Here is a 26906-nt window from a genome sequence, read left to right as displayed (position 1 = left end):
TCAATCAGGTATTTGTTACCTAAAGTATTATTATTTATTTATTATTTTTTATAATTTGTTTTTTTATAATTATTTATTATTTATTACCTAAGGTATTATCTGTCAATTAGGTATTTATTAAGTACGTGCTGTGTGCCTGGCACATCCCTCATCACCATCATGATAATAATTACAGCTAGTATTTATATAGCACTTACTACATGCTAAGCACTTTACAATTTATTATCTCATTTGATCCTCACAATAACCCTGGAGTCAGATGCTATTATCCTTCCCATTTTACAGGTGAGGAAACTGAGGCAAAAGGAGGTTAAAGGGTCATGCAGCTAGTAAATATCTGAGGTTTGAACCCAGGTCTTGCTGACTTCAAACTCAGCACTATCTCCAATATGCTGCACAGATAAAGAAAACAATAGGGAATCTGGCAGAGACAGAGACATTATTCCTTCTTCTACCTCATCAAAATTAATCAAATTATTATCATCCCCCTCATTCACCATCATTATCACTTATGTAGCACTATAAGGTTTGCAAAGTGCTTGAGATGTGTTAACTCATTTGATGCTCACCACAATCCTGCTGTGAGGTCGGTGCTATCATTATTCCCATTTTACAGATGAAGAAACTGAGGCTGTGAGAGATTAAGTGAATTGCCCAAGGGCAAGCAGCCGGTAAAAGCCTGTCAGAATTTGAACTCACATCCTCCTTACTCCAAGTCCTTTATTTTACTGTTGTTGTTGTTGTTGTTGCTGTGATTTTAGACTGGACTTGTGATTTTAGTGAAAAAAGAACCTCCTAATGAGGCAACTTCCTCTACAAAACAAGTGACCATCTACTCTGGAGCATATATTCTTAGGAAGTGGCCACTGATACTGCGAAATTGACTTGCCCAGGGTTCACACAGCCTGGAAGTGGTAGAGGTGGCACTTGAACCCAGCTCCTTTTTACTCTATAGCTTCCTTTCTCTCCATTACACCAGTGATGTCAAACTCAAACAGAAACAGATCTCCTTAGAGGCCACATCTTGACTTAGAAATCCGCAAATTAACGTTGTCCACATTTTATTGCGTTTTTATTTGTTTTGTCAAACATTTCCCAATCACATTTTAATCTGGTTCTTGCAGCACACGGGAATTTTGTGGGTACATCGCATTCAACACCATGCTATGCAGAATTACGTCAAGTCTAAATACATTCTCATTGTATATGTCCATGCTTAGCGGGAACGAGCATCACCACATCTAGCCACGTGACTTCTAGGATCATGGGATTTAGAGTTGGAAGGAATTGTAGAGGTCATCTAGTCCAACCAACTCAATTTACAAAAGAGGAAATGAAAGCCTAGAGCATTCAAGCTATTTTCTGCAGCTCACAAAGGTGGAGATGAGATGTAGCCTCTAGGTCTCCTGATTCCAAATTCAGGGATCTTTTCACCATGTCACTGTGCCTTGCTTATCTGTAGACCCAGCTATTCCCCAAAAATGATTTAGTCATTTAGAAAAGAATTTTGAATGTGTCATAAGACTGAATACCCGATGCCCATTAAATTGCTAATCTGTTTTCCAGCATAAGCCTCCACTTTGGATATCCAGTCTGAGTAATTACTTATCCAGATGCCCTGAGAATTACCTACCCTTCCTCCTAGTTGGTTTTATCATTCACTTAGCAAATATTAAGGGCCCACTTTGTGTAGCACTATGCTAGGAAACAGCAGAGCTACAGAAATAAACATGAGCCCTGACATCATGGAGTCTACGAAGAAATACACACATAACTGAAATATACAACACTGTGTAGTAAATAGAGGGTGGGGCAGAAGGAAAAGTACTGAGTCTAAATTCAGAGGATCTGAGTTTAAATCCCAGCTGTGCTACTTACTGCCTTTGTATCAGTCAAGCAGTAAGCATTTATTAAGGTCCTACTGTGTGCCAGGCACTGTGCTAAGCACTAGGGATATAAAGGAAGCACAAAACAGTTAGCTCCCTTGGGAAGCTCACTAATGGGGAGACAACACGCACAAATTGGATAAATAGGAAAATCAACAGAGGGAAGTCACTAGAAGTAAGACGGATGGAGAAAGGTTTCCTGTAGAAGATGGGATTGGTGTTACTTCACAAGCTTTCTTAGAAGAATGTTAAAACCCGTGCTGTATGGTTATTGTTCAATACAGTGCTACAAAAGTTCCAAGGACCAGCAACCCCACATGGAACTGCCACTGCATGGGTGTAGCATCACTTATATCCCTAAAGACAGCAAGAAGAAGAAGCATGAGCTGAAAATCACACATCAAGGCACAGATGCCCTCGTACTGGCTGTTCAAAGCAAAGAACAAGCAGAGCAGTGGCTTAAGGTAAGATAGACCTTCCTATTTTAGGAATCATTACAGTTCCCATGCTTTTCCTACAAACAGTATATTGAACTTGTATTCAGTTCAGTCGGCATTTATAAAGCACCTGAGTGCTAAGTGCTGGGGATACAAATTTGAAAAAACAAAAAAAAGGATAGTCCCTGCCCTCAAGGTGCTTACAATCAAAGCTGAATTATGATATCCTATAGAAAGAGCAAAGGATAGCCCCTGGACATTTTGAGGGTTATACTGGTAGATCTCAGAATCTTTAAATAAACAAGCAGAAAGTGACCTCTAGTGTCCTTGGAGAATTCTTCTATGGAAGACTTGCGGAAAACCAGGGACCAGAATGACACAGAATGATGGGGGGAGGAAGGAGAGGGTTGGGTTTAAACCAATGGAAGGATTACCCCTACTGACCAGAATACAAGCATTGCTTGGGTCCAGGGTGCTTTTTAGTTATTGATTCTCTAGCTTTATCTTTTGGCTTCATCAGAGATATTAAGAGATGAAGGCGTTTGACCAATCTGGCATCTCTCTATTTTTTCCCCCTTACCTTTTTTCCCTTCTCTTCTTCTTCCTTCTAAATACATGAGTGTTATTCCACCATTCATATTGGTTCTGATTAAGAGGTGAATATAAATGTGACTGAGCTTAAAAATAAATCAGGGTATGAGCAACCAAGGATTTCCATTAAAATAGAAGAAAATAAATGCAGCTAAAACCAGTTGTATTTGCAGTTATCTCCCTTTGAAGGTTGTTTTTCCAGTTGCCATCAAATATATAAACCCTTTTGTATTAGTATTAGAAAGACTTTATGTACCATAGTGTGACCACATGAATGTATGTGGTTAATTTTTGAACTTATCAGTACAGAAACATAGAATCATAGCTTTAGGGCTGGAAGGTCATCTGTTCCCACCTTTTTTTTTTTTTAACAGATGACAAAACTAAAGCCTAGAGAGGGTAACTGATTTGCCTACGGTCACATAGCTGGTAGTTAACGTCTGAGATGGGATCTGAACCCACCTTTTCCTAACTGCGAACCTCACTGTTTTGTCCACCATATCACACTTCCTTTGAACTTCTGGGTTGTATTTATTACATACCTACTATGCACAATGTTTAGCAAGGTGATGGGAAATCTGATGCTAGGTATAATAATAGGACCTGGTGTACAATCCAAAGGAAAGAGTGGACTATAAGATTTAGGCAGGAATAAATAAGGGCATGGTTCAGTGGAAAGCAAACTGAATTTAGAATGAGAACACAAGGGTTTGAACCATAACTCAGTAGATTTACTCAGTTTAATTTTGTGAGCTGCCCAGGGAGGTAGAGGTCATTTCCTACAGGAGGATAAATCAATCAAAAGGCAGTTATTAAATGCTATGTGGCAGGTCTTGTGCTAAGTTCTGGGGATGCAGTAGTACACATGAAATAATCTCTGCCCTTAATTCGAATGGGGGAGATATTTACACATATCAGTATAGTCAGCATGTATACTGTATAGGACAAAGACAAAATAGTTTTGGAAAAGGGTGCACTAACGACTGGGGGGGACCAGGAAAGGTTTCACATAGAAAGAGGTAGGTAGTTGAGCTGAGCTTTTAAGGGAACTAGGAAGTCCAAGAAGTGTAGATGAAGAGAGAATATTTGTTGGACATGGGAGACTTACGTTACCTTGGACCAGTCATTTCCCCACCGTGGCCCACAGCTATAAAATGAGGGGTTTGGATCAGATGTTCTCCAGGTACCAGAAAGTCACTCCCAGCCATGAGACAATCAGTGTAAATGAACAAGAGAGGTACACTCGAGGTGGTATGAAGAATTTGAGCAGGGAGAGATCACTTTCACTTGGGTCCTGGGGAACCAGGGCTTTGACAAAGAAGTATTACCTAAAGTAGCCCTCAAAGACCATGAAGGAGGGACTTCAATAGATGGAGATTGGTGGAGAGCCCATTGCAGAGTTGGGTTACCAAAGGTGCCAAGACAAGAGAAAGCAGGATAAGAATCAGTCAGTGAAAAAACATTTACTAAGCATGTGTGGCCAAGATCCTACTGTGCTAAGCTCTAGCAATGCATAGTCATAGAATGATAGAGGATACCTCAATTTGTGTGCAATATAGACTAAGACAATAGTATGAGATAAGATTGGGGCAGCTAGATGGTGCAGTGGATAAAGAGGAAGACTCATTTTCCTGAGTTCAAATCCGGTCTCAGGGGGCAGCTAAGTGACTCAGGATAGTGCACCGGCTGTGGAGTCAGGAGGACTTGAGTTCTAATCCATCCTCAGACACATAGCACTCACTAGCTGTGTGATTCTGGGCAAGGCACTTAACCCCAATTGCCTCACCAAAAAACAAAACAAAACAAAACAAACAAAAAACACAACACAAATCTGGTCTCAGATACTTAACTAGCTGTGTGACCCTGGGCAAGTTACTTAACTCTTTTTGCCTCAGTTTCTTCATCTGTAAAATGAGCTGGAAAAGGAAATGGCAAACCACTCCAGTATCTTGGCCAAGAAAACCCTGAATGGGGTCATGGAGAGTCAGACGAGATTGAAAGGAGTGATCAATAACATGAAATAGGGTAAGAGAAGGCAGGGCAGAGTTAATTGTGGAAAAGTTATACTCCAATGCTGTGATAAAGAGCATACTTTATTTGAGACGTTATAAAGACCCATAGAAGGTTTTTGAGCAGAAGAGTCAGGTTATCACACAGGTTGTTGTTTTTTTTTAAATGACTTTGGAAGCATTGCATAGAATGATTTAAAATCGAATAGCATGGGACAGGGACAATAGTTAAGAGACTATTATGGTCATAGATGGGAGGGCACTCGTGTCAGCCCTCCTATGGGGAGGCTGAGGCTGATGGTTCTCTTGATTTCAGGAGTTTTGAGCTATATCTAGATGAAAGCTAATTGGGTATCCACACTGAGTATACCCTCAATATAGTGAGTCCCCAGCGGTGGAAGGGGGTACTGCCAGGCAGATGAGCATAGGTGGGGAATAAGAACAACTGAAAGCTTCCATGCCAGTCAGCTGTTTTTGATAGTTTAGGGCTGAATGAAGAAAGAGATGTAGTAGAGAAATGGAACAGAAGTGATGGATATTGTGGAGGTAGAATCAGCGGGATGTGGTTACAGATACCATGTAGCGGGTCTGGCTGGAAGGTGGCATATGTGAAGGGGAATGTAGTAAATAAGCCAGCAAAGGTACATTAGAGCCAAATTTCCAAATACCTGAAATGCCTGCATAATGAATTTGAATTTTATCCAGTAACAACAAAAGCAAAGATTGACATCTTATTTGAGACCATTGACAATCTTCCTAAGGAAGAGGCAAAGTGACATTAGAGCATCATTGAATTTAAAGCTAGAATGGCCAATAGAATTCTTTCATTTGGAGGCCTAGAGTAACTTTAGCCATTCAGCGGAAGCTATGATCCCCATTTTACAGATGGGCAAACCAAGCCTTAGAGAGGTTATGTGACTTAGTTATTATCACGCAGCCTGTGTCAGAAGCAGAATTTGAACCCAGGTCTTCCTTAATCCAAGGGTAAGTGTCGCTTCACTTGATCAAGCTGTCTCTCTGTTGACCAACCCCGTCCACTCACAAGTCTATTCCATTGATTTAAAGTCCAATCCTTTTTTTTTTTTTAGTTCTCCCTCAAGCTTGCTGGATATATTATGTCCTTAAACAAACAACTAACTAATGGAAGGTTGTTTTGTTGGCTCATGAAGCTTTGTGACTTAGTTGATGAATAGCATTGACAGAGACTTGAAGAGAAACCTACAAAAAACGTTGAGACCTTAAGTGCTTATCAAGGGAAGAAGTTTCTCTTTTAGCTTCTCAGATGAGAGGTTATTATAGGACTGGGGCACATGGCTAATTGTAGGATGTCGAACAAATTTCTCAATGGAGTATTAACGGTTTCTAAGAATGTTCTCTTCAGAATTTTCTTAATCCTTGCGGAGAGGGAACAAATTCTAATACCTTTCTAATGAGAGTTTCGGTGGCTTTCACCATCCTGTTTTATATGCAGTCTGAGGGCAGAGGGCTCTCAATTCTAGGCCTCCGTTTCTTCTTTTGTGAGATGAGGGAGCTAGATTAGATGACCTAAGGTCTTTTCTAGTCGTACCTTTAGGAGCTATAACATACTAGTATGAATTGTTTACATTCCCAGGCAGCTGGATGGCAGAAGGTGTAAAAGTGCTGGATTTGGTTGGGCAGGAAGACCTGATTTCCAGTCTAGCCTTAAACACTTCCTAGATGTATGTGACCTTGGACAAGTCACTTTAACTCTTAACCTCAGTTTCCTCCTTTGTAAAATATAAATAAATAAATAAAATGATAGCACCTAGCCCGCAGGGTTATTGTGAGGAACAAATGAGATAATACGTGCAAAACTGTTTGCAAACCTTAAAATGATGTATAAATGCTAGTCATTATCATATTTTGCATAGTGTGATTTATTGTTTTATTCATATGAATCCTGGGATATTGGCAGTACAAGTAGTAATTTTTTTGCCATTTTACAGATAAGAGGCAAAGTGACATCATAACTTCATTGAATTTAAATCTAGAAGGGATAATAGAGTCCCCTCATTTTGTGCCCAGAATGATCTGACTACAGTTACACAGCTAAGGATTTACACTGAGTATTCTTCTTTTGTTACCTTGTGAAATGTTTACCTTAATGCAAATTCCTTAAAAAGGAATTTTCTTGCTAGACTTGATTTTCCTAGCTTCCTTCAAGATTCAGATCCCTCCTCCTCCTCCTCCTCCTCCTCCTCCTCCTCCTTCTTCTTCTTCGTCTTCGTCTTCTGTTAAGTGATTTTCCCAGGGTCACATTGCTAGTTAGTGTCTGAGGCCACTTTTGAACTCAGGTCCTGATGACTCCAGGGCCAATGCCCTATTCACTGTATCACCTAGCTGCCCCAGATCCCATCTTCTACAGGAGGCCTTTCCTGGTTCCCCCAGCTACTAATGCCTTCCCTTAGAAGATTGCCTTCCATTTACTCTCTCTCTCTCTCTCTCTCTCTCTCTCTCTCTCTCTCTCTCTCTCTCTCTCCATATATATATATATATTATTAAAGACTTCCTATGTGCCAGGCACTGTGCTAAGCCCTGGATGTAAAAAGAAAGGCAGCAATAGTCCCTACCCTTCATAGAGCTTCCATTCGAATTAGGGGAGACAACATATAAATAACCCAACTATATAAAATGTGAGTGGGGCAAATAGTTCAAAAAGTCCCTTCTCATCAACTTTTTAGGACATGTCCAATGGGAGGTGGGAAGAGACCCTGAGACACGTAGCAAAGCTTCATGGGTAATTCACGGGTGAATTTCCCCTGCAGCATATGAGCCAGGGGGACATAATAAAAGCACATAAGTCATCTGGAAGCTTCCTATTTTAATTAATTATTTTGGCCAATTAGCTCTAAGTTCACTTACACTCCTTCAGCACGTAGAAACAAGTTTTGTCTGTGCCTCTATATTTCACTGCCCTGTGTGAGCTGGTCACCCTGCTCCAGTTATGGCTCTGCCTAAAAGTAAATCGGGAAGGAAACAGGATCCTGATTAATTGAAAGTTCCATTCAGTTGAAGTCTAATTTATTTAGAGAAATGTTAAACCTTGTAAAATAACTAACAAAACCATTGTTTCAGTTCAACGGTTGCCAATGGTGTGCAGAGCACCATGCTATTTTAAAAAATAATACATAAATAACACCCCAATGGTGTAATAGGGACCAGAGGGAGTACAGGGACGGGATAGGCACTGAGTCTGTGACTTCCCTCATATAGGGAGCTTTCACTTGAAGAAATTCCCTCTACCAACATAGGTTGGCACCTTATCTGCAGCTTCTAACTCCGAGAGAGTAAGTCACTTCCCCAGGGTCACACAGACTCATTTTTGGTTTCAAGGTCAGCTCTCTATCCCTGCAAGCTGCTTATAGTAATAATAGCTGACACTTGTATCCTGCCTTAAGGTTTACAAAATGCTTTATTCAACCAAGTAATCTGCAAGTATTCATTAAACACCTGCTATGTAGATTGACTGATTGATTGCCATTTGCCAGGCATTGCACTGGGTGCTGGCGATACAAAGATAACCATCTAAAATACAGATTAAGCATCTATTGTGTGCCAGGTATTGTGCTATGTGTTGAGGGTATTAATATAATAAAACAAATGCATTTATTAAGCATGTACCATGGGCAAACATTGTTCTGTGTACTGGGGATATAAAATAAAGTAAAATGAATTAAGTACCTATTTTGAGCCTAGAACTATGTTGGAGCCTGAGATGACAAAGACAAAAAGGAAAAAATTCTTTGCCATCTTGCAGATTGCATCCCATCAGAGACAATATGTGTATATGTAAATGTATATTAATTATACACAAAATAAATACCTAAACATGGAAATTTTGGAGGGGAAGTCATTGGCAATTATGAGGATGAAGCAAGGCAAATTATGCAGAAAGTGATGCTTGAACTCAGCTCACACACACACACACACACACCACACACACACACACACCCCCATCATCTTCTCACAATAACCTTGTGATGTAAGCCTCATGGGTATTGTTCATCTACGTTTATGGAATCGGAGACTCTGAAAGGCTGAGTGACTTGCTTCTGGTCTCAGTGATAGGAAGAGTTGGAAGTAGGATGTGAACCCAGGTCTGGGAACTTTTTCTATCATCCTGTATTATCACAGAACAATCTCAACCCCACATCTATGCCTTTCAAGGTTCTTGTTCTGCCAACTGACGCTTGAATGAAGGGTAAAAAGATTTTAAAAAGTTTTTCAAAACTTTGAAATTAACCAATGGCCAGCCTGCAAAAAGATTGATTGAAAACCAGCCATGCCTTCATTATTGTGGTGACCCATGATACAATGGGGAGAGTACTGAACAGGGAGTCAACACCTAATCAGTTATACCGCTAACTAGCTTGGTCACCCTGGGCAAGGCTCTTTGTCTTGCTGAGCCAGTTTCCTCATCTGTAAAATAATATGGCGGTCCTCGTTGATGTCTTTATATTCCATGAGCCTGTGACGATACTTTTTACTCCTTTGTCATGTCACTTGGCTACACAACCAAAAATACCTTTAGTTTTAGAGAATTAGCACAGTGCAGTTGAAAGAGCACTAAAATTGTCCTCGGAAGACCCAGCTCTGCCACTTAGTGTTTCGATAGCATTGGATGAGTTATTTCCTCTGCTTGGCTTCTGTTTCTTTCACTATGAAATAAGGGTTTTGAATCACATGATTTCTGAGACTCTTCTGTTCCTATGCCCATATGCCCCTTTCAGAAAATGCAAGATAATACAGAGCAATGCCTAAGGAATCTAATTTTTATTAAATGTTTCATAAGCATTACAATGAGAAAACCACATAAGAATATGTAAAATGGTGTGATTCACAATATAAGTGATATATAGGAAAAGAAGAAGAGGGATCCTCTGGGGCCAGAATAGTTGAAGAAGGCTTGACAAAAGGCTTTAAGAATGGATGTAGGCTAAGTAGAGACAGGTATAATAACCATAAAAATGTAATAATAATGCAGTAAATGCAATTATAACCAGGGCTTCATTTTTTCAATAGATTCATTGGTGTTTGCTGAATGCGATAGAAAGTGCTAATGACTTAAGTACGTGTTTTATGTGTACACCTGCAATTATTTTGAACATGGTATGTGTGCCTGAAAATTATTCTAGGTGAAAGAAAATTTCATCTTGAGTACCTAGAGGCTATCTGTACCAGGATGGAGGGTTGGTTGTCTGGCTGGCTGTCAGGTGAAGGGAAAATTAGACTCATATTGCTTGGCCCCAGAGGGCAAAACAACGAACAGTAGGTAGACATCACACAGAGGCAAATTGCAGCATGATACGTTTAATTTTGTTCAATTTAAATGATATTTATTAATCACCTAACATGTGTGGCTATATAGGGTACCTCAAAAGGTAATGAGTTCCCTGTTCTTAGAATTTTGCAAACAGTGAGTGAATAGCCTTTGATTGGGATATTTCTTCTACATGGATTTGACTAGCTAGACCTATGAGGTTTGACCAGGCCTTCTGGCGCAGAGTGTCTATGATAACAAGAAGGGAGTTAGGGTAGCTAGGTGGCACAGTGGATAGAATACCAAGCCTGGGGTCAGGAAGACTCATCTTCCTGAGTTCAAATCTGGCCTCAGAAACTAGATGTATGGCCCTGGGCAAGTCACTTAGCCCTGTTTGCCTCAGTTTCCTCATCTGTAAAATGAGCTGGAGAAGAAATTGGCAAACCACTCCAGTATCTTTGCCAAGAAAACTCCAAATGGCGTTATGAAGAGTCAGTCACAACTGAAATGACTGAACAACAACAGTAACAAAAGAAGGGAATGGGGACGACCTAATAAAGATAGGGCATTACCCTAGAATTCAGAGCTGGAGGGGACATTAGAGATCCTTTAGTCCAGTTTCTCTCATTTCACATATGAGGAAACTGAAATTCAGAGAGGTGACTCGTTGGCCCAAGGTCACACAGCTAACGAATTGTGGAGCTGGGACTGGAACCTAGTTCTTCTGCTTTCAAATCCAACCCACAACCACAATATCACACTGAATTTCAAATTCCAAAGTATGTTTCACAACTCACTTAACTGATTATGAAATTCTGTTAAATCCATTTTAATGAACTGGCTTTCTCTACAGCCCTGTCCACTTTTGTTCTGGTTATAGGCTTATATATCATTCAGCTAATTAATGCTCTGTGAGAAAAGACCAGTACATCTGGGTAATGGGAAGAACTTTGTTTTCCATTTCCTTTTTAACACACAGGAAACTCCTAGACCTGATTTATGGTAAAACTAATAAAAGCTCTCATGTTCATAGGAATTTATGGTTCACAAAATGCTTTCTTCAAAACAAGCCTGTGAGGAGATAGCGCAGTATGATTATTCCCAGTTGACAGATGAGGAAACTGAGACTCTAAGAAGTTAGTTGACTTGCTGAAGATCCTGCCGATAGTATCAGAATAGGGAATGAGACAGGTTTTTTGCTCTGTCAGTCAGTCACCCTTTCCAAAATCTCTGTTACATCCACTGTTACAGAAAACTGGTTTTTCCTTACTCTAACCCTGGATACTCTACCTCTTAGTAAAAACTCTTAGGAGCAACCTCTTCCCATAACCTAATCTCTTTATTATTTCCTCTAATAGTGATGGTTGCCCTATATAATTAAGACCTGTTTGTAAGGCCTTGTTTTGTACTCTGATTATTCTGTCGTTGTTGTTTTCATTCTTTTTAAAAATTTCTTATTATCCATACTGATTTTATAAAAGCTCAGGTGACAGAAATGTATTGTTTTCTTGTATTTTCTCCCCCTCCTACTACCAGTGTGCCCAGCACAATGATGATCACAATTAGCTTGTAAAGACTTAATATCATAGCTCCATAGCTTGAAGGGACCTTAGAGTCACCTAGTTCAGTCCCCTCAATTTGCAGATGAGGAAACTCATCCATAGAGATATTAACTGATTTGGCAACTGGTATAGGCAGACCTCATTTTGTTTTGTAACTTCCAAATTTTGATTTCTTGTTGTTGAGTAAGAGATTTCCTTCTGACATGAATGGTAGCTGAGCCAATGATTTTGTAATTAATACTTGCCTGCAAATCTCCTTGCACTACGAGTTCCAAAGTCTTCTATTTGCATTCTTTGTTTACACCATTCTGTAAGCCCGATGTAGACTCCCTTAATCTTCTATCTCCCATCTCCCTTTGATACTAGGTCCTTCATTCTCTCAGGGTCTAGCTCCAATGCTACCTATTTCATGGGGCCTTCCATGATGATTCCATCCTTCCCTTTGATCATTGGCCACTCTTTAAGTTTTCCATAGTGCCTTGATTAGATCTCTTCCTTGCACCAATCTCATTTTCCCTTTCGTCTTGGTAATTTGTGGCCATGTATAAGAAAGTCCTGGAGGACAGGGTTTGTATTGTGTGTATATCTATATGCCCAGAATTTAGCATAGCACCTTGTGCATGGTGGATGCCTACTAAAGTTTGAATTGTGTTAAATTGAAAATAAATAAATGAACATGCCAAAAATTTTTTTCTTAATTGAAGAAAGTATTGTAATGGCTTCAGTCATTTTTTTCTTAAAGATAAAAAAACCCCAAAAACTCTGCTTACTTTTAACCATGTGTCCATATGAGACCTGAGGTTAGCAAGATGCATGGAGGAAGGCTGGATAGGACATGAAGGAGTGTGTCAGGGACTCTGTGTTCAAGGGCTAGTGATGTACACCAGGATATAAAAATGGCACTAAAGAAAACAAATAGCTGGGCTCGACCAAGTAGACCCAGGGGAACAGGTCTGTGACTGAGAGTATGGTAGTTTTAAGGACAGTGAGGTATCACAGCTGAAAGACTAGAGGCTGCTACAAATCACAGACCTTCTTTTGACACCCAAATGCTGACTAAATAAGTGTCAGTCACTACTGCTCCGTGTGCCGCCTCTCCCCTTCTGTCCAAAATCTTTATGAAAATAAGCCATCCGTTAGTCAAAGGCATGCTTAATGAAGGCTTGAGAAAAGAACAGGATTTTATAAACAATATTTTATGGCTGACCACATCTTTATAGTCAGCTTGAGTGAAAGGACCTGCTCTCTCAATGAATTTATTGTTTGCTGAATTTTAAAAAGCATTTGATTTGATGGAGAAAAATGTCACCTAGAAAACTGTTGTGGTGTAGTCAACAAATATTTATTAAGCATTTTTTCCAGGCCCTAAGCACTAGTGATAGAAACAAAGGCACAAAAGCATTCCCTTCTCAAAAAGAGTTTGCATTCTAATGGGGAAAACAGCCACCTTCTACTTTCAAGATACAGACAGGGTAAATCCAAGATCATCCCAGAGGGAAGGAGCTAGTGTTAATGGGGACCAGAAAAGTTGTATGTAACTCTATCTCATTTGATATTCCTAACAACCCTGGGAGGAAAGAAGTACAAAGATTATTCCCATTTTAAGTTGTGGAAACAGAGGCTCAGAGAAATGAAGGCTAGGCCCAATATCATCAGGCCTCACGTTGGTGAGAGGGTTGGGGACTCAAAACCTTATCTTCTGATGCCAAGCCCAAGAGCATTTACACTCTGCTAACCATACATCATGGGATGGATAGTTTAAGGAAAGTAATTACACTAGAAAATGTAAGCTGTTATGTTCATTCATATGAAAGAAGTGGACTGTGGTTTTCAGAGGCATATTCTGATATTCACATGTGGAAAATTGCATCCAAAAGTCAGGGAAGAAAACCTTTGGCTTTGCCCCATAACTAAAGATGGTCATTTGCTGTCTGTCTAATTATTAGTAGAAGCCATGGTCCTGAGCTTTGGAGGCCTTTTACAATGCTGTTATTTCATTTCTTATTTTTTTGAATAATTATTTTTAATTTATGGAATAAAAAAGGCATAACAAAAAGATGCTTGCACATGAAACTGCAAATCTATTATGTACAACTTGCTATTCCTTTTAAATATATTATAAAGTTAGCATATAAATTTTTTCCCTCTTTGCCCTTCCCCACCCTAGAGATGCCTGCCATTAGACACAAATAGATATAAGTGTGTAAAAATATTTTGTACATACTTCTATTTATCAGTTCCTTCTCCAGATGTTGTCAGTTCTCATTTTAAAAATTGCCATTTGATAATATCCTCTTCCCTCATTCCCTCATTCTTAAATACTGATTTTAATGAATTTGAAATAAATGGGCTCTTGTTGGTTACAAAAGAATTTCGTTTTAATTTAGCAATATTTAATAATTCATTATTCTCTATGGTGTCCTTAAATCATACTTCCTGGTGCTTAGTGCTTCTGGGAAATGAATGCTATGGGGCTCTGGCACCTGTCCAGGAAACCCTGCATTTTTGTGCCAGGGAATTAAAAGGAAATATGATTAAATTAAATTGATTTGTTAAACCAACAAAAGAGAAAAAAAGAATCTGTTCTGTGTTGATGGCTGTCACTGGTCATCTTGTACAAGGTCAACTACCTGAGGTAGACAAGTGCATTTCTGCCGGGGTGGTGGTGGTGGTTAGTATTTAGCAGCAATTTTGCTGGTATTTTCACAATTGAGATCCCAATAACTTGGAATTTCAAAGATATCATCTTTCTTTTAATAGTCAAGCCTTCCCTAACTAGAGTTGAAAGAAGGGGCCTAGGAGTTATCTAGTCTAGGGATTCTTAACCTGGGGTCCATGAACTTAAGACAATTCAATAATTTAATACAATTAGTTTCTTTTATATTATTATGAATTTTATTTTATACTTTTAAGCACATTGTGAGGAAGGGTCCCATAGGATCACCATGCTGCCAAAGGGGTCTATGACACACAAAAACCCAAGGATTAATCTGATATCAATATGTGACAGTTAAGAAAATGAGGTTTGGAAAATGTAACCTTGGATTCGCAGGGGGAATTAAGGCCAGAGATGGGCAGATTGCTTAAGTTTTCCAGTGAATTTTAGTCCCAACTCTCTCTTATCTTGGTGTGACCTGGGGCAATTCATTTAACCTGTTTGGGCCTCAGTCTCCTCATCTGTGAAATGAGAGGGTTGGACCAGATGAATTCTGGGATCCCTTCTAGCTCTATGATGCTAAATTAATTGGGCTGATGGTTTATCCTAGAATTGTGTTTTTGTCATTTTACCTATTCCTAGAGATGTGCCTGCGTGGGTGGGGTGTGTGTGTGTGTGTGTGTGTGTGTGTGTGTGTGTGTGTGTCCCCTTTTCTTGGCTCAAGAGTCTCATTCTACTTTCTCCCTCTACTTCCTACCCCCAAATCTTTAAATTGAGGACTTCACAGTAACTGCCATGTGCCTTTAATAGAGTTTCTATTAATTCACTGTGTGACTTTGAAAATTGCTGACCTGAGAGTTGCGGCTTATCCGGGTACATGTCTTGCCTCTGCCCACGCTCTATGACCCTGAGCCCAGTGCAAGTGTCTGAGTCATTACTGCTCCCTCTGTAAAATGAGGAGTTGGGTTAGACAGTTCCTAAGGTCTCTTTGAGCTCTAACCTATGATCTAGACTCTAAGGTCCCTTCCTCTGACATCCTGTGATTCTGGGATTGTTTCCTCTTGGGACTTCACTTTCCTCTGCAAAATGAAGGGTTTAGCATAGATGATGTTTTAGGTCTCACAGCTCTGCTTCTAGCAGATATTTAGTAGATGGTTGTTGAATCAAATCCTGTTGTTTAGAAGATAATTAAAGTTTCCCAATACATTATTGTTCTAGGATGAGGGAGCACTTCGGAAAATGTGTGTGTTTAACCTCTTGGCCTCCTCCCTATTTTTTTTTTTTTGGTATAATTTGGGGTAAGAGGTGTTTGTTTGCTTCTGATACAGGATGGTCTGTTAAGTATATTCCTGGACAGAAAACATAGGTTTTGCAGAAAAAAAATATTGGGAGAGAGATCAGGCTTCATCCAGAATGGCCATCATTCCAAAGTCTATTCCTCATTACTGGCAGTAACATGATTACTTTATTTTAAATTGAATTGTATTTTATTTTCAGGTCTTCTTTCTCTCCCTTCTATCTCTGTCCCTTCCTCCTAACCTCCCAAATGAGAAAGCAAGAAAAACAAAACCCACATTAACAGAATTCTAATAGACAGGCAAGAGGGAAGGCAAGGAGAGGAAGAGTTAGGGAGCTGGAACTTGGTTCAGCAGTTGGGTGTTTCCTGGGATTCCTTGCTAAGCCCTTTATGTGATATCCATTGCTGTACTTGGAATCCATTTACTAGGAAGAAATTTGTCACTAGGAAATGATACTTAGTAGAGTTAATGCTAGATAAAGAGAGAAAAGATTGGTGCTAACAGATAGGGAGGGACAGTATAGTCATACAAAACAGCAACATTTTATTGGCCTAATGAGCCCAGAACTTTACCCCAAACCCAAAGCTAATGAGCCCTGCACATCAGCTTCTGCTCATTAGGAATGGAGAGGCTTCATTTCTTGGGAGTTCCCTCCATCAATAGATCTAATTCCTTCCTGTTCTCCTTCTTGCCCACCTGAAAATAATTTGTTTCATGCCTTATGTTCCATTATCATCTCTTCTAGTCTTAGGGTCCATTGTGGCGTCTCTGTTATGTCTTAGTAGCTTCTTTTGCTCCAAGCTTGTCCATACCCAACTAACCCTGTCCACTTTAAAGGAGCTAGAGAATAGTATTTTCCAGCTCAGAGTGACAGTGAATAGGAAGAAAGAAAGAGAGGGATAGAACTATCCCTGCCTTACTTCTGATGGCCTAGGTATAGCTGATGTATGGACAAATACATAAGCAATATACTTATCTTCTGTTCACACACATCTATTATACATATATCTATATAGACATAATAAAGACAGATTCTAACTTAAGATCCTAAATCTAGACCTTGAGGGGACCTCGAAGGCCATCTAGTCTAACCCTCCCCTCTTACAGATGAGGAAACTGAGGCTCAGAAGGGAAAAGACTTACCCAAGATCAGATAAACAGTAAACATAAGACTTTGAACTCTGACTGGGCATCCAGTGCCCTTTCCATTATACCAAGGATTCCATACGTAGAATAACCATAGGCAAGTTATTCTTCTGTTATACTTTGAGTTAAAAAAATACAATGATTATTTAATTCATCACTTATGAGTTATTAACTGAGGAAAGTGTTGATTAAGCTTGGCTCCCATGTGAAAAATCTAATATTTATAAAGCTCAGACATAATTGCATGAGCTAAAAACATCAAATGGATAATTTGTTTATTTGTTTGTGGTTTGTTTAGGAATTTGCAAAGCATTTTTATTGTCTTGATATTGATTAATGGATGAATGGCAATTTGGAGGGATATCTCTAGTAGAGCGTGCGAGGTGTTGGCCCCACGTTGTTCAATATTTTCACCAGTGACTTGGATGAAAGCCTAGTGAGTATGCTAATGAAATCTATAGGCGATTCAGAGCTGGCTTATATAGCTAAAATACTGGGTGGTATTTTAGCAGCAAGATCCACAAAGATTTTGACAGGACAGCATGATGGGCTGAATCTAATTTGATGAGGTTTAATAGGCATAAACATCAAGTCTTATACTCAAGACAAAATTGACTTCACAAAAGATAGGGAAGGTGCAGTTAGACACCAATTTGCGTGAAAAATACCTTTGGGATTTTTGTGGACTGCAAGGTTAATATAAGTCAACGTTGTGACATAGCACCAAAAAAATTGATATCATCTGAAGCTATATTAAGAGAAATGTAGTATTCAGAATAGAAACGGTTATAATTTTACCTTCCTCTGCCCTCCTCACACCACGTTTTAGCATATTTGTGTTTAGTTCTGGAGATCATAATGTAGTAGACTGAGAGCTGGCCTTGGAGCCTGGAGGATCTGGGTTCAAATCCCCACCTCTGATAGAGTACTGCACTGCACTGGCCTGATTATTTAACCCCTGAGGTTTCTGGGCAAATTTCCAAAATAGGGGTTCTTAATCTGGCATTCACGAACTTTAAAGAACCCCAGCACTTTAATAACTTTAATAACCACTTCAGTACAGTTGGTTTCCTTTGTAATCATATATATATATATATATATATATATATATATATTGTTATATTCATTTAAAAACATTCTTTCAAAGAATCTTTATTTGGCCTTATGCCACTGAAGTCCATCGCACAGGAAAGTTACAGAGCTCCTTCTCTGGGACCATAAATTGCATAGTAGGTACTGATCTAAATAGTAGAGGATATTCCTTACTGGGAGCTCTGAACACCAACCTAATCACAGGTCTAGTTCCTGTCTCTTTCCTGACATAACATTTTAGAAAGGACACTGAAAAAGTTCATTGGGTCCAGAGGGGAGGGTGACAAACAGAGGAGGACTGAAGATGTTCCATATGGAGAACAGTGAAGAAGCATTAGGAAGGATGCATTATCTTGTCTTCATATATTCAGAAGACTAGCATGTGGAAGGATGATGAGATTTGGTGTAGAATGAGAAAGAATGGGTAGAAGTTGCAAAAAGTCAGATTTCACATTCAGTATCAGGAAAAAAAAAACAAAGCAAACTTCCTACCCACATGTAGGATATGATACCTTCAAGTCTATTGAGTTTCTCATCACTATAAATTTCCAAGTGGAAAATGAGTGCTCAGTCAATGGCACTGCCATAGAAGGCATCATCATCACAACAACAATAATAGTTAGCATTTATATAACCCTTGAAAGCTTGTAAAATGCTTTGCAAATATTTTATACTCACAACCCTGGAAATTAGATGCTATTATTGTCCCCATATTATATATAAGGAAACTGAGGTAACAAGAAGTTAAGTGACTTGCCCAGGGTCATACATACATACATACATACATACATACATACATACATAGTGTCTAAGGCAACTTTGAACTCAGGTCTTTGTGCTTCCTGGTCCAGCATTCTTTCCACTGCACTGCCTAGCTGCCCTTAGCTTCATTCTTCTCCTGATACAAATGGAATGCACTATTGAAGTCCCCAGTGATTCTTTGTAATTTTACCCTTTTTCTGTGGTAGGAAAACAATCATAATAATGTAGTAATAAGTATTCATATTTTAAGAGTGATTTATGGTTCACAAAGTGCTTAATAAGGGAAAAGACTGGAATGTTGTTTGACTGAGTGGGAGGAAAGCCTAGATACCTGGGGATTGATGTGATGAAGGAAGCCATTTCCCATGCCGTCTAATGGGGAAACACAGGCATTATAATTATAGGACCTAGCACATGGAAAAACCAAACCTCATTTTAAAATAGAGCAAGGGAAGGAGGTATGCTTTTGAAACAACAATGGCTGTCTAAGTGCAAAATTGTAGGATACTGTTGAAAGAATCAATTTGGTGGCCATCCTCTTACTGCCCAGTCATACCTCAGCAGACGCTCCGTCATACATAGAAAGTGCACATAAATGTTTATTTTCAGCCCAAATTGAACTGTGGCTCCACTCTTCACAGGGTGAAAAATTGTTCATTTCTATATGGTATTCTAACCTAATATATAGTGGTGTTCCATAGCAACCCTTCTATAAATAATTGCTCTAGGCATCACTCGATCAATATATATTTATTAAGTGCCTACTGTGTGCCAGGCATTGTGCTAAGCATTCCAGAAAGTCCCGCTCAGGCATGATGGAATGCCTGCTTCAAGTCATATGACGCAGCTAGGTGTCACAAAGGAAAGAATGCTCGGATGGAAGCCAGAAAGACCAGAGTTCAAATCCAGCCTCAGACACTCACTAGCTGTGTGATCCTGGGCAAGTCACTTACCCTCTGTCTGCCTCAGTTTCCTCATATGTAAATAATAGCACCTACTTTATAGGGTTATTGTGAGGATAGACAACCCAGTGAGGCACTTTGAAAACCTTAAAATGCTTTATAAGTGCTAGCTACTGTCATCATCATCCTTACTGTTTTTACTAACATCAAAATTCCAGAAGACTGCCAAGTGACCTGTGTGGCCTGGAGCCGAGTCACTTCTTGACTTGTGTTTTTAGTCTTAGCGTAAAGTAGAAGAGTCAGATTAGATGATCTCTAACATACCTTCAAGCTCTAATATTCTACAGTCCATATTCTGGTACTTTCCATCTCCGATATTCAGTGTTCTAAGGTGCCTTCCACCTCTAACATTTAATGTTCTAAGATTCCTTTAAGGTCTAACTCTCTGTTCGCATGCTCTTCTTTCTCCTACTCTCTATGTTCTTAGATCTCTTTTAGCGCCTACATTCTCTGTTCTCAGACCCTTTCCAATTCTACCATTCTATCTTTTAAGGCTCCTTTCAGTGGTAACATTTGATATTCTCTTTTCCAGCTCTGAGTTCTGTGTTCCAATGTGCCTTTTGTCTCTTACATTCTATGATTCTGTGTTACAGTGTTCCATTTCCAAGGTCTTATGATTCATATGATTCTAGAGCAGGAGCTCCTAACCTGAACCATGAACATCTTCCTTAATTTTTTTTTTGATAACTGTATTTCAATATAGTTTCCTTTGTAATACTATGTACTCTATGTATTTAAAAACATTATTCTGAAAAGCGGTCCACAGTTTTCAACAGACTGGCAAAGGGGTCCATGACACAGAAAAGGAAAGAATCTTTGGTGTAAAGTCTAAAGGAGAAGCAAATAGAATGCAACATCATGTGCTCTATTATTTTTTGTATTTCTAGGCTCAAAAATTGGAGTATGGGTTCTTTCCATCTACCTTATTGAGCTGCTGAGAATTAATGGTCAAGTTATTTTGAACAAGGGGGTGAGTGTAAGTGCTAGGAGAATTCTCCGCATTACTAATGGGGCAGTGTTCAGAATCGGGTGATAAAGCTGAAGTCAGTTAAAAGTCTAGACAGCAAACCACATGAGGAGGCCTCAGATTGCCAGTCAATGTGTGAAAAACAATAGCTAATCATTGTTGATGTCACCAGAAAATTTGTCAAAATTTGAGAGGGATTAGAGACTGAATCCCACTACTTAACTAGTGGACTCTGCTGAAATCTCTAAGGGATCACTGGAGGAATTGGCATGACTTGGAGACCTGGGGATATGGGCACTTAGTAGAAGTGCCCGAGTAATGAAAGGAGAAACTTAAATAGGAGTTGAAGAAATTTTGTGGTAGGAAAACACTAGCAAAAGGAATTTGTGGTCCTTGGATGTTATTTAAAGGCACTTATTCTAATTCACCTAATTAATATTTCTAATATGACAAAGGAATTTGATGCTCTCATTTTTTGTACTGTATCCTTCTGTGACCTCACACAGTAAATTCCTCTGCACTGATCCAATGGACCTATCATGTAATACTGTGTATTAGAATCATCTGTGTCTGTCTTCCCTCCCGCTAGACTATAAAATCAATGAGGATAGGGACACAATGTTATCTGAACTTCTCTCCCTCTAGTGGTGACCACTGGTATCTGTATGCAGTAGGTACTTAACATGTTGTTTGTTAGTTGAATGAATTAGACTTGATCTGTATAGTAGTTATAAATAGGAAGATTCAACGAAGAGCTGACATTGTTTTCTCCTCTTATCTATCTGACTTTTCCTTCCCAGTATCCTTTGAAGGATCTTCCTCCATAGACATTCTGTGGGATGTCTCCCCATAGGGCTATCCTTGGCCCTCTTTTCTTCTTCCCTCCTTATCTCATCAATTTCTGTGTATTCTGTTATCCTCTCACTTCAGATGATTCTCATACCTGTCCATCTAGTTCTAGCCCCTTTTATGACCTCCAGTCTTAACATCTCCAACTACTAGAATTGGATGTCCTATGGAAGTCTCGAACTTAACATCTCTAAAATAGAACTCACTGTCTTTAGCCCCTAACCCTCCCCTGTCCCAAACTTTTGTATTACTGTTGAAGGTGTCATAATCCTTCCAGGCTCACCATCTCAATGTCATCCTTGACTCCTCACTTGCACTCAACTCACCTATCTAATCTGTTGCCAAGTCTTGTCTTTTCTACCTTTAAAACATCTCTAGTATATGGCTCTTTGTCTCAATCCACAGAACTTGGCTCCGGTGGAGACCCTTATCACCCCACACCTGGACTATTGCAATAGTAGTCTTCAGATTGTCCTCAAGTCTCCCTGATCCAATCTGTCCTCCACTCAGCTATCAAAGCGATCTTCCTAAAGGGTAGAGAGGTTTAGAAGGAAAGGGAATAAACACTTATTTAGAGCTTACTACATTCCAGGCACTATGCTAAGCGCTTTACAAATATTATTTCATTTGAACCTCACCACAACCCTGTGAGGTAGGTACTGTTATTATCCCCATTTTACAGTGGAGGAAATGGTGGCAACCAGAGGTTAAGTGACTTGCCCTAGGGTCACATAGCTAGTAAGTGTCTGAGGCTGGATTTGAACTCAGGGCTTCAGAATCAAATATAAAATCCTCCCTTTGGCTTTTAAAGCCAAAAGCTCCCCTCCACATTCTCTGTCATCCGATGACATTGACTTCCTGGTTGTTCCTTGAGCAACATAAACCATTTCCCCCATCTAGGCATTTTCTTTAGCTGTGCCCCATTCCTGGAATTTTCTCTGCCATCATCTGTATTTGCTTTTCTGGCTTCCTTCAAACCTCAGCTAGAGTCTTCTTATCTCCACGAGAAGCCCTTCCTGGTCCTCTCTAACATTAGTGCTTTCCTTCTGAGATTCTCCAATTTATCATACAGGCTATCCTAAAAGTCTTATTGCAGTTGTAAACTTCAATAGCTTGTGGTTGTTATTCAGTCCTTTCAGTCACGTCTAACTCTTCATGACCCCATTTGGGGTTTTCTTGGCAAAGATACTAGAGTTGTTTGCCAGAGGAAACTGAGGCAAAGAGGGTTAAGTGACTTGCCCAGGATCACATAGCTAGGAAGTATCTGAGGCCAGATTTGAACTCAGGCCTTCCTGACTCCAGGTCTGCTGCTCTATCCACTTTGCCACCAAACTCAAAACTGGATATTTCTTGTTGGGTTCCAGGGGTTTGCAGGTTGCCACTCCCTTTAGACTCTGAGCTCTTTGTAGCCAGGGGCCATTTTTTTTTTGCCTTTCTTTGTTTCTCCAGTGCTTAGCACAGTACCAGGCACATTGTAAGCCCTTAGGAAACGCTTGTTGACTTATCAGACTTTCAACTTCAAAGTTCTGGTTCCATGAATAGATTGGGGTTTAGACAGTGAGGATTGATCACTCCTTCAGGTATCAGCATATTTCAAGATAGCTTTTTCCAGTTTTAGAAAGCTCTTACCTTCTAGGAATCTTTTCTTTACATCAATCTAAAATCTCTCTTCAGTTTCTATTCCTGTTGCTCCATCTGCCCTCTAGAGCCAAGTAGACACAACATCTTGGATTGATTGTAATCCTAACACATATCCTCCAATAGGGCAGTGTGTGAGTGGTTCAAAAGGAGTAGGAATGACAGCTACATGTTCTAGATTTTCTAGGACAGTCTCGATTTTCCAAAGAAAACACAAAGTACTTTTTAATTAAAACTGTATAGTGTAATGAATGTAAGGCTAACCTTGGAGTAAGAAGGACATGGGTTTCAGTCCTAAGTGTGAAATATACTGCATGGGCAAGGCACTTAGTCTCTAGATCAGTGGCTCTTAAAGTGTGGTCTAGGAATTCTGGAGGTCCCTAATGCCCTTCAGAGTGTCCGTGAGTTCAGAACTGTTTTCATAAAAATGCTATGACATTTTAATTTCTAATATTGTAAATATCAGTAGAAAAACCTATGTAAACATGTTTTTAGGGGGGTATGCATAAGAGTATAAAAGGGGCCTAAGACCAAATACTTGGAGAAGTACTGTTCTAGAGGATTCAGGCTACTCTAAGACATTTGCAGGTCTTCATCGAAAGGAGGAGTTTCTGCGATGGGGTTTCTTTACATCAAAGAAATCACAGCTCTACATCATGTCTTCCTCTCACTCCCCAGTAAACAAAACAAGCCCCAAATTGGCAATTTTTATTAGAATTTCATCAAAGGAATATCCTTTTTAGTCTATCTGCCCTGATTTTAAGGAAAAATCAGAATAGCTTCTTAGGTGGTAGAATATTATTTTAACTATGGGAAACAATATATACAATTGGTTGAGGATAACTCTGAGTCAGATCTGTTACCCTGGATACAATTGAAAAGTAAATATGGGCCCTAGGACTTGGGAATGGCGAAGCTTTTATTTAAATAAACACCCTCCCTTTTATTTATTTGGAAATTTTAATCTGTTCCATCTGTTGTATTTAAAATTTTTATAACCACTGTTCTAATGTATAGATGACATGCTTTAATGCTGATATCCATTTCTAGCTCAGCTCATAAAAGTCACATCTTTGTGTTTGAAAGTTCATTCTTTTATTAGCAGATTGTTCTCTAACAACCTATAGTGAAAAGAGCTTATGACTAGGCATTAGGAAGCCTCCCTTGTAGTTCTGGATGATCAATTTATTGTGGCGTCTTCCTCATTTCAGTTGTTTCAGTTATATCTGACTCTTTTAGACCCTATTTGGGGCTTTCTTGGATACCAAAGTGTGGCCTTGGGCAAATCATTTGGACTCTCAGACCCTCAGTTTCTTTATCCATTAAAAGGTGATCAATGTACCTGTCCTGCCTACATCATATGTTTTTGTGTAAGAGGGATGAAATGGAGTGGTCACTAGCGTAGTAACCTAGGAGTGAGAGGTTGGTTTTAAGGCTTTGCTCTGCAACTAATATGACCTCAGAGGTGGGTTTCAGTGTCCTCACTTGCAAAATGAGCATGGTGGGACTAGTAGGGAGATGATCAACAAAGTCGTTTTTAAGATCTAACAATCTAGGGGAAGGCTAAGGAGTGAGAATGGGAGTGATTTGGAAACAAACCAAATCCAGTTAGTGGTTGGTTGGTTTGTTGGTTTTTACTTCAGCACCATCCTATGATCCTAGGATCTTAGAGTCCTTAAGTCCTTCCCTATCATTTCACCGAAGAGGAAAGTGGGACCCTGGGATTAGAAGTGACTTTTCCAAATTCATACAGATAAGCAGAGACAAGATTCAAAGTAGGCTCTCTGACTCTGGTTCCAGTGAGTGCCTTTCCCCTCCTATCTCAAGGCACTTATTCTTGCCTCTCTAATCAGTCACAGACCTCTGACTGGGAATATTGTTTATAGAACATTCCACTATCATTTCTATCAATTGGAGGAATAGCTTGTCTGCTACCCGACGGATCTAGCCAGAAACTTATTCTCCAGATTTCAACCTTTTAAAACCCAATTTCCCTCATAGCCAGTGGGAACCTTCATAACCAAGTTTTCTGGGCAAATATGTGAGGTATGAGAAGAACAGCATTTGATAGAGTGCATGACTTTGCACATACTCTAGAAGAAGTTTTGCCAGATCTGCCCCCTTCCTTTCTGCCTGTAACTTCCATTACCAGTAGCTCTCGCCAACATTAACTGACTGGGGTGGTGGGAGCAGATGCTGGAAACAAGAAGGTCATGCCGAAGACAAGAGCAGATGTTCCCAGAAACTGAGTGGTCAGGTTTCTTTAAAAAATGTGCACAGATTGTATTTCAGGAGGGAGTCTGTGAGTTGAAAGCAAACAGAAATCCCACAAAACAAATAACAATTTGTTTTCAGCGGAATTTGGCCTTATACATTGGAACCTAGCTCGCCAACATGTGCGTTGTAATCTTTGTGCTCAAGATAATAGCATGTTAATGTTAGAAGAGCCTTTAGAAGTCATCGAGGTCACCCCTTGCCACCCATTTTATAGATAATGAAACTAGAGTGTGCAGAAGTCAAGTGACTTGCTCGTGATCACATACCTATATCTCTTAGATCATGCTTCTTTAAAATATTACTACCACTACCTGCTGCTACTACTACTACCACCACTACCACTACCTGCTGCTACTATCACAACCACTTTTAAGCCCAAACAATATATAAATCCAAACCTCATCAAAGTTGTGTTATATACTTAGGTGACCAGAGTAGCAGATTATTTTCCCAATTTATTTATTTTTATTTTTTATTTTTAGGCAATTGGGGTTAAGTGACTTGCCCAGGGTCACACAGTTAGTAAGTGTTAAGTGTTTGGTCTGAGGCTGGATTTGAACTCAGGTCTTCCTGACTCTAAGGCCAGTGCACTATCCACTGTGCCAACTAGCTGCTCCCTTTTTTTTTGTTTTTTTGGCTAGGCAATGGGGTTAAGTGACTTGCTCAGGATCACACAGCTAGTAAGTGTCATGTGTCTGAGGTCAGATTCTATCTCAGGTCCTCCTGAATTCAGTGCCGGTGCTCTATCCACTGCGTCACCTAGCTGCCTCCCTAATTTATTTTTGAACTAAAATAAATCAGCAAACATTCATAATACCTTTCCTAGGCATCATGGTTAAAAACATCCTAGTGACATATATACAAATGGTGTCATGCAGAGTCAGGCATGACTGAATAACAACAAAATCTAGAGATGAAAGTGAAGGTAGAGATAACTTTCAAAATAGTGAAAAAAGATACGTACATAGTACATAGAAAGGCAGTTGTCATCATTGACAAAGAGCTGGTTTTGGTGTCTGGAAAGCTTGGGTTTAAGTCTCACATGTGGCATATACTGGATACTTGACATGGACAGCTCATGTAACAACTCAATGGCTAAGGCTACCATCTAAGAACATAAGGTACACAGCACCTGGTTATTTGTACTGCTGAAGGAAGTTTCCTCTTTGAAAGTTTGCCTCCCTCTCAATGAAATCACAATTAAAAAAAAATAAGAGTAGACTACAAGCTATTTGAAAGCAAGGACTATGTCGCTGGTTTTTACCTACCATATAGTAGGTGCTTTTTACACAGTAGGTGCTTTCATAAATGTTTCTTGAATTGAAGTTGTGGAAAATCTTGGTGTGGAGAGCAGTTGGTTAGGGAGCCAGGACATATTTGATTCTTGACCTTGACCTGCTGTTCTGCAGTTCTGTATTTTTGGAACAGTTACTGGACTTTTCTGGGCCTTGGTTTCCTCATCTGTAAAAGTGGATAATAATGTCCATCCTGAA

General features: G+C 39.5%; 1 protein-coding gene across 3 annotated transcripts in view; it reads left to right on the top strand.

Moving 5' to 3' along the window:
- The window catches only part of AFAP1 (actin filament associated protein 1), a 251402-nt gene that overhangs the window by 135047 nt on the left and 89449 nt on the right, over positions 1-26906 (top strand). For all 3 annotated transcript variants that reach the window (XM_020992125.2, XM_078148735.1, XM_020992127.2), the window contains exon 6: positions 2171-2350. In XM_020992125.2, coding sequence (XP_020847784.1) covers positions 2171-2350 — 180 coding nt within the window. The remainder of the gene's footprint in view (positions 1-2170; positions 2351-26906) is intronic.

The sequence above is a fragment of the Phascolarctos cinereus genome, unplaced genomic scaffold (assembly GCF_003287225.1).
Source record: "Phascolarctos cinereus isolate Bilbo 61053 unplaced genomic scaffold, phaCin_HiC Scaffold_9;HRSCAF=440, whole genome shotgun sequence".
Lineage (NCBI taxonomy): Eukaryota > Metazoa > Chordata > Mammalia > Diprotodontia > Phascolarctidae > Phascolarctos > Phascolarctos cinereus.
The sequence above is the reverse complement of the archived record's forward strand: the minus strand, read 5'-3'. Positions and strand labels throughout refer to the sequence as shown.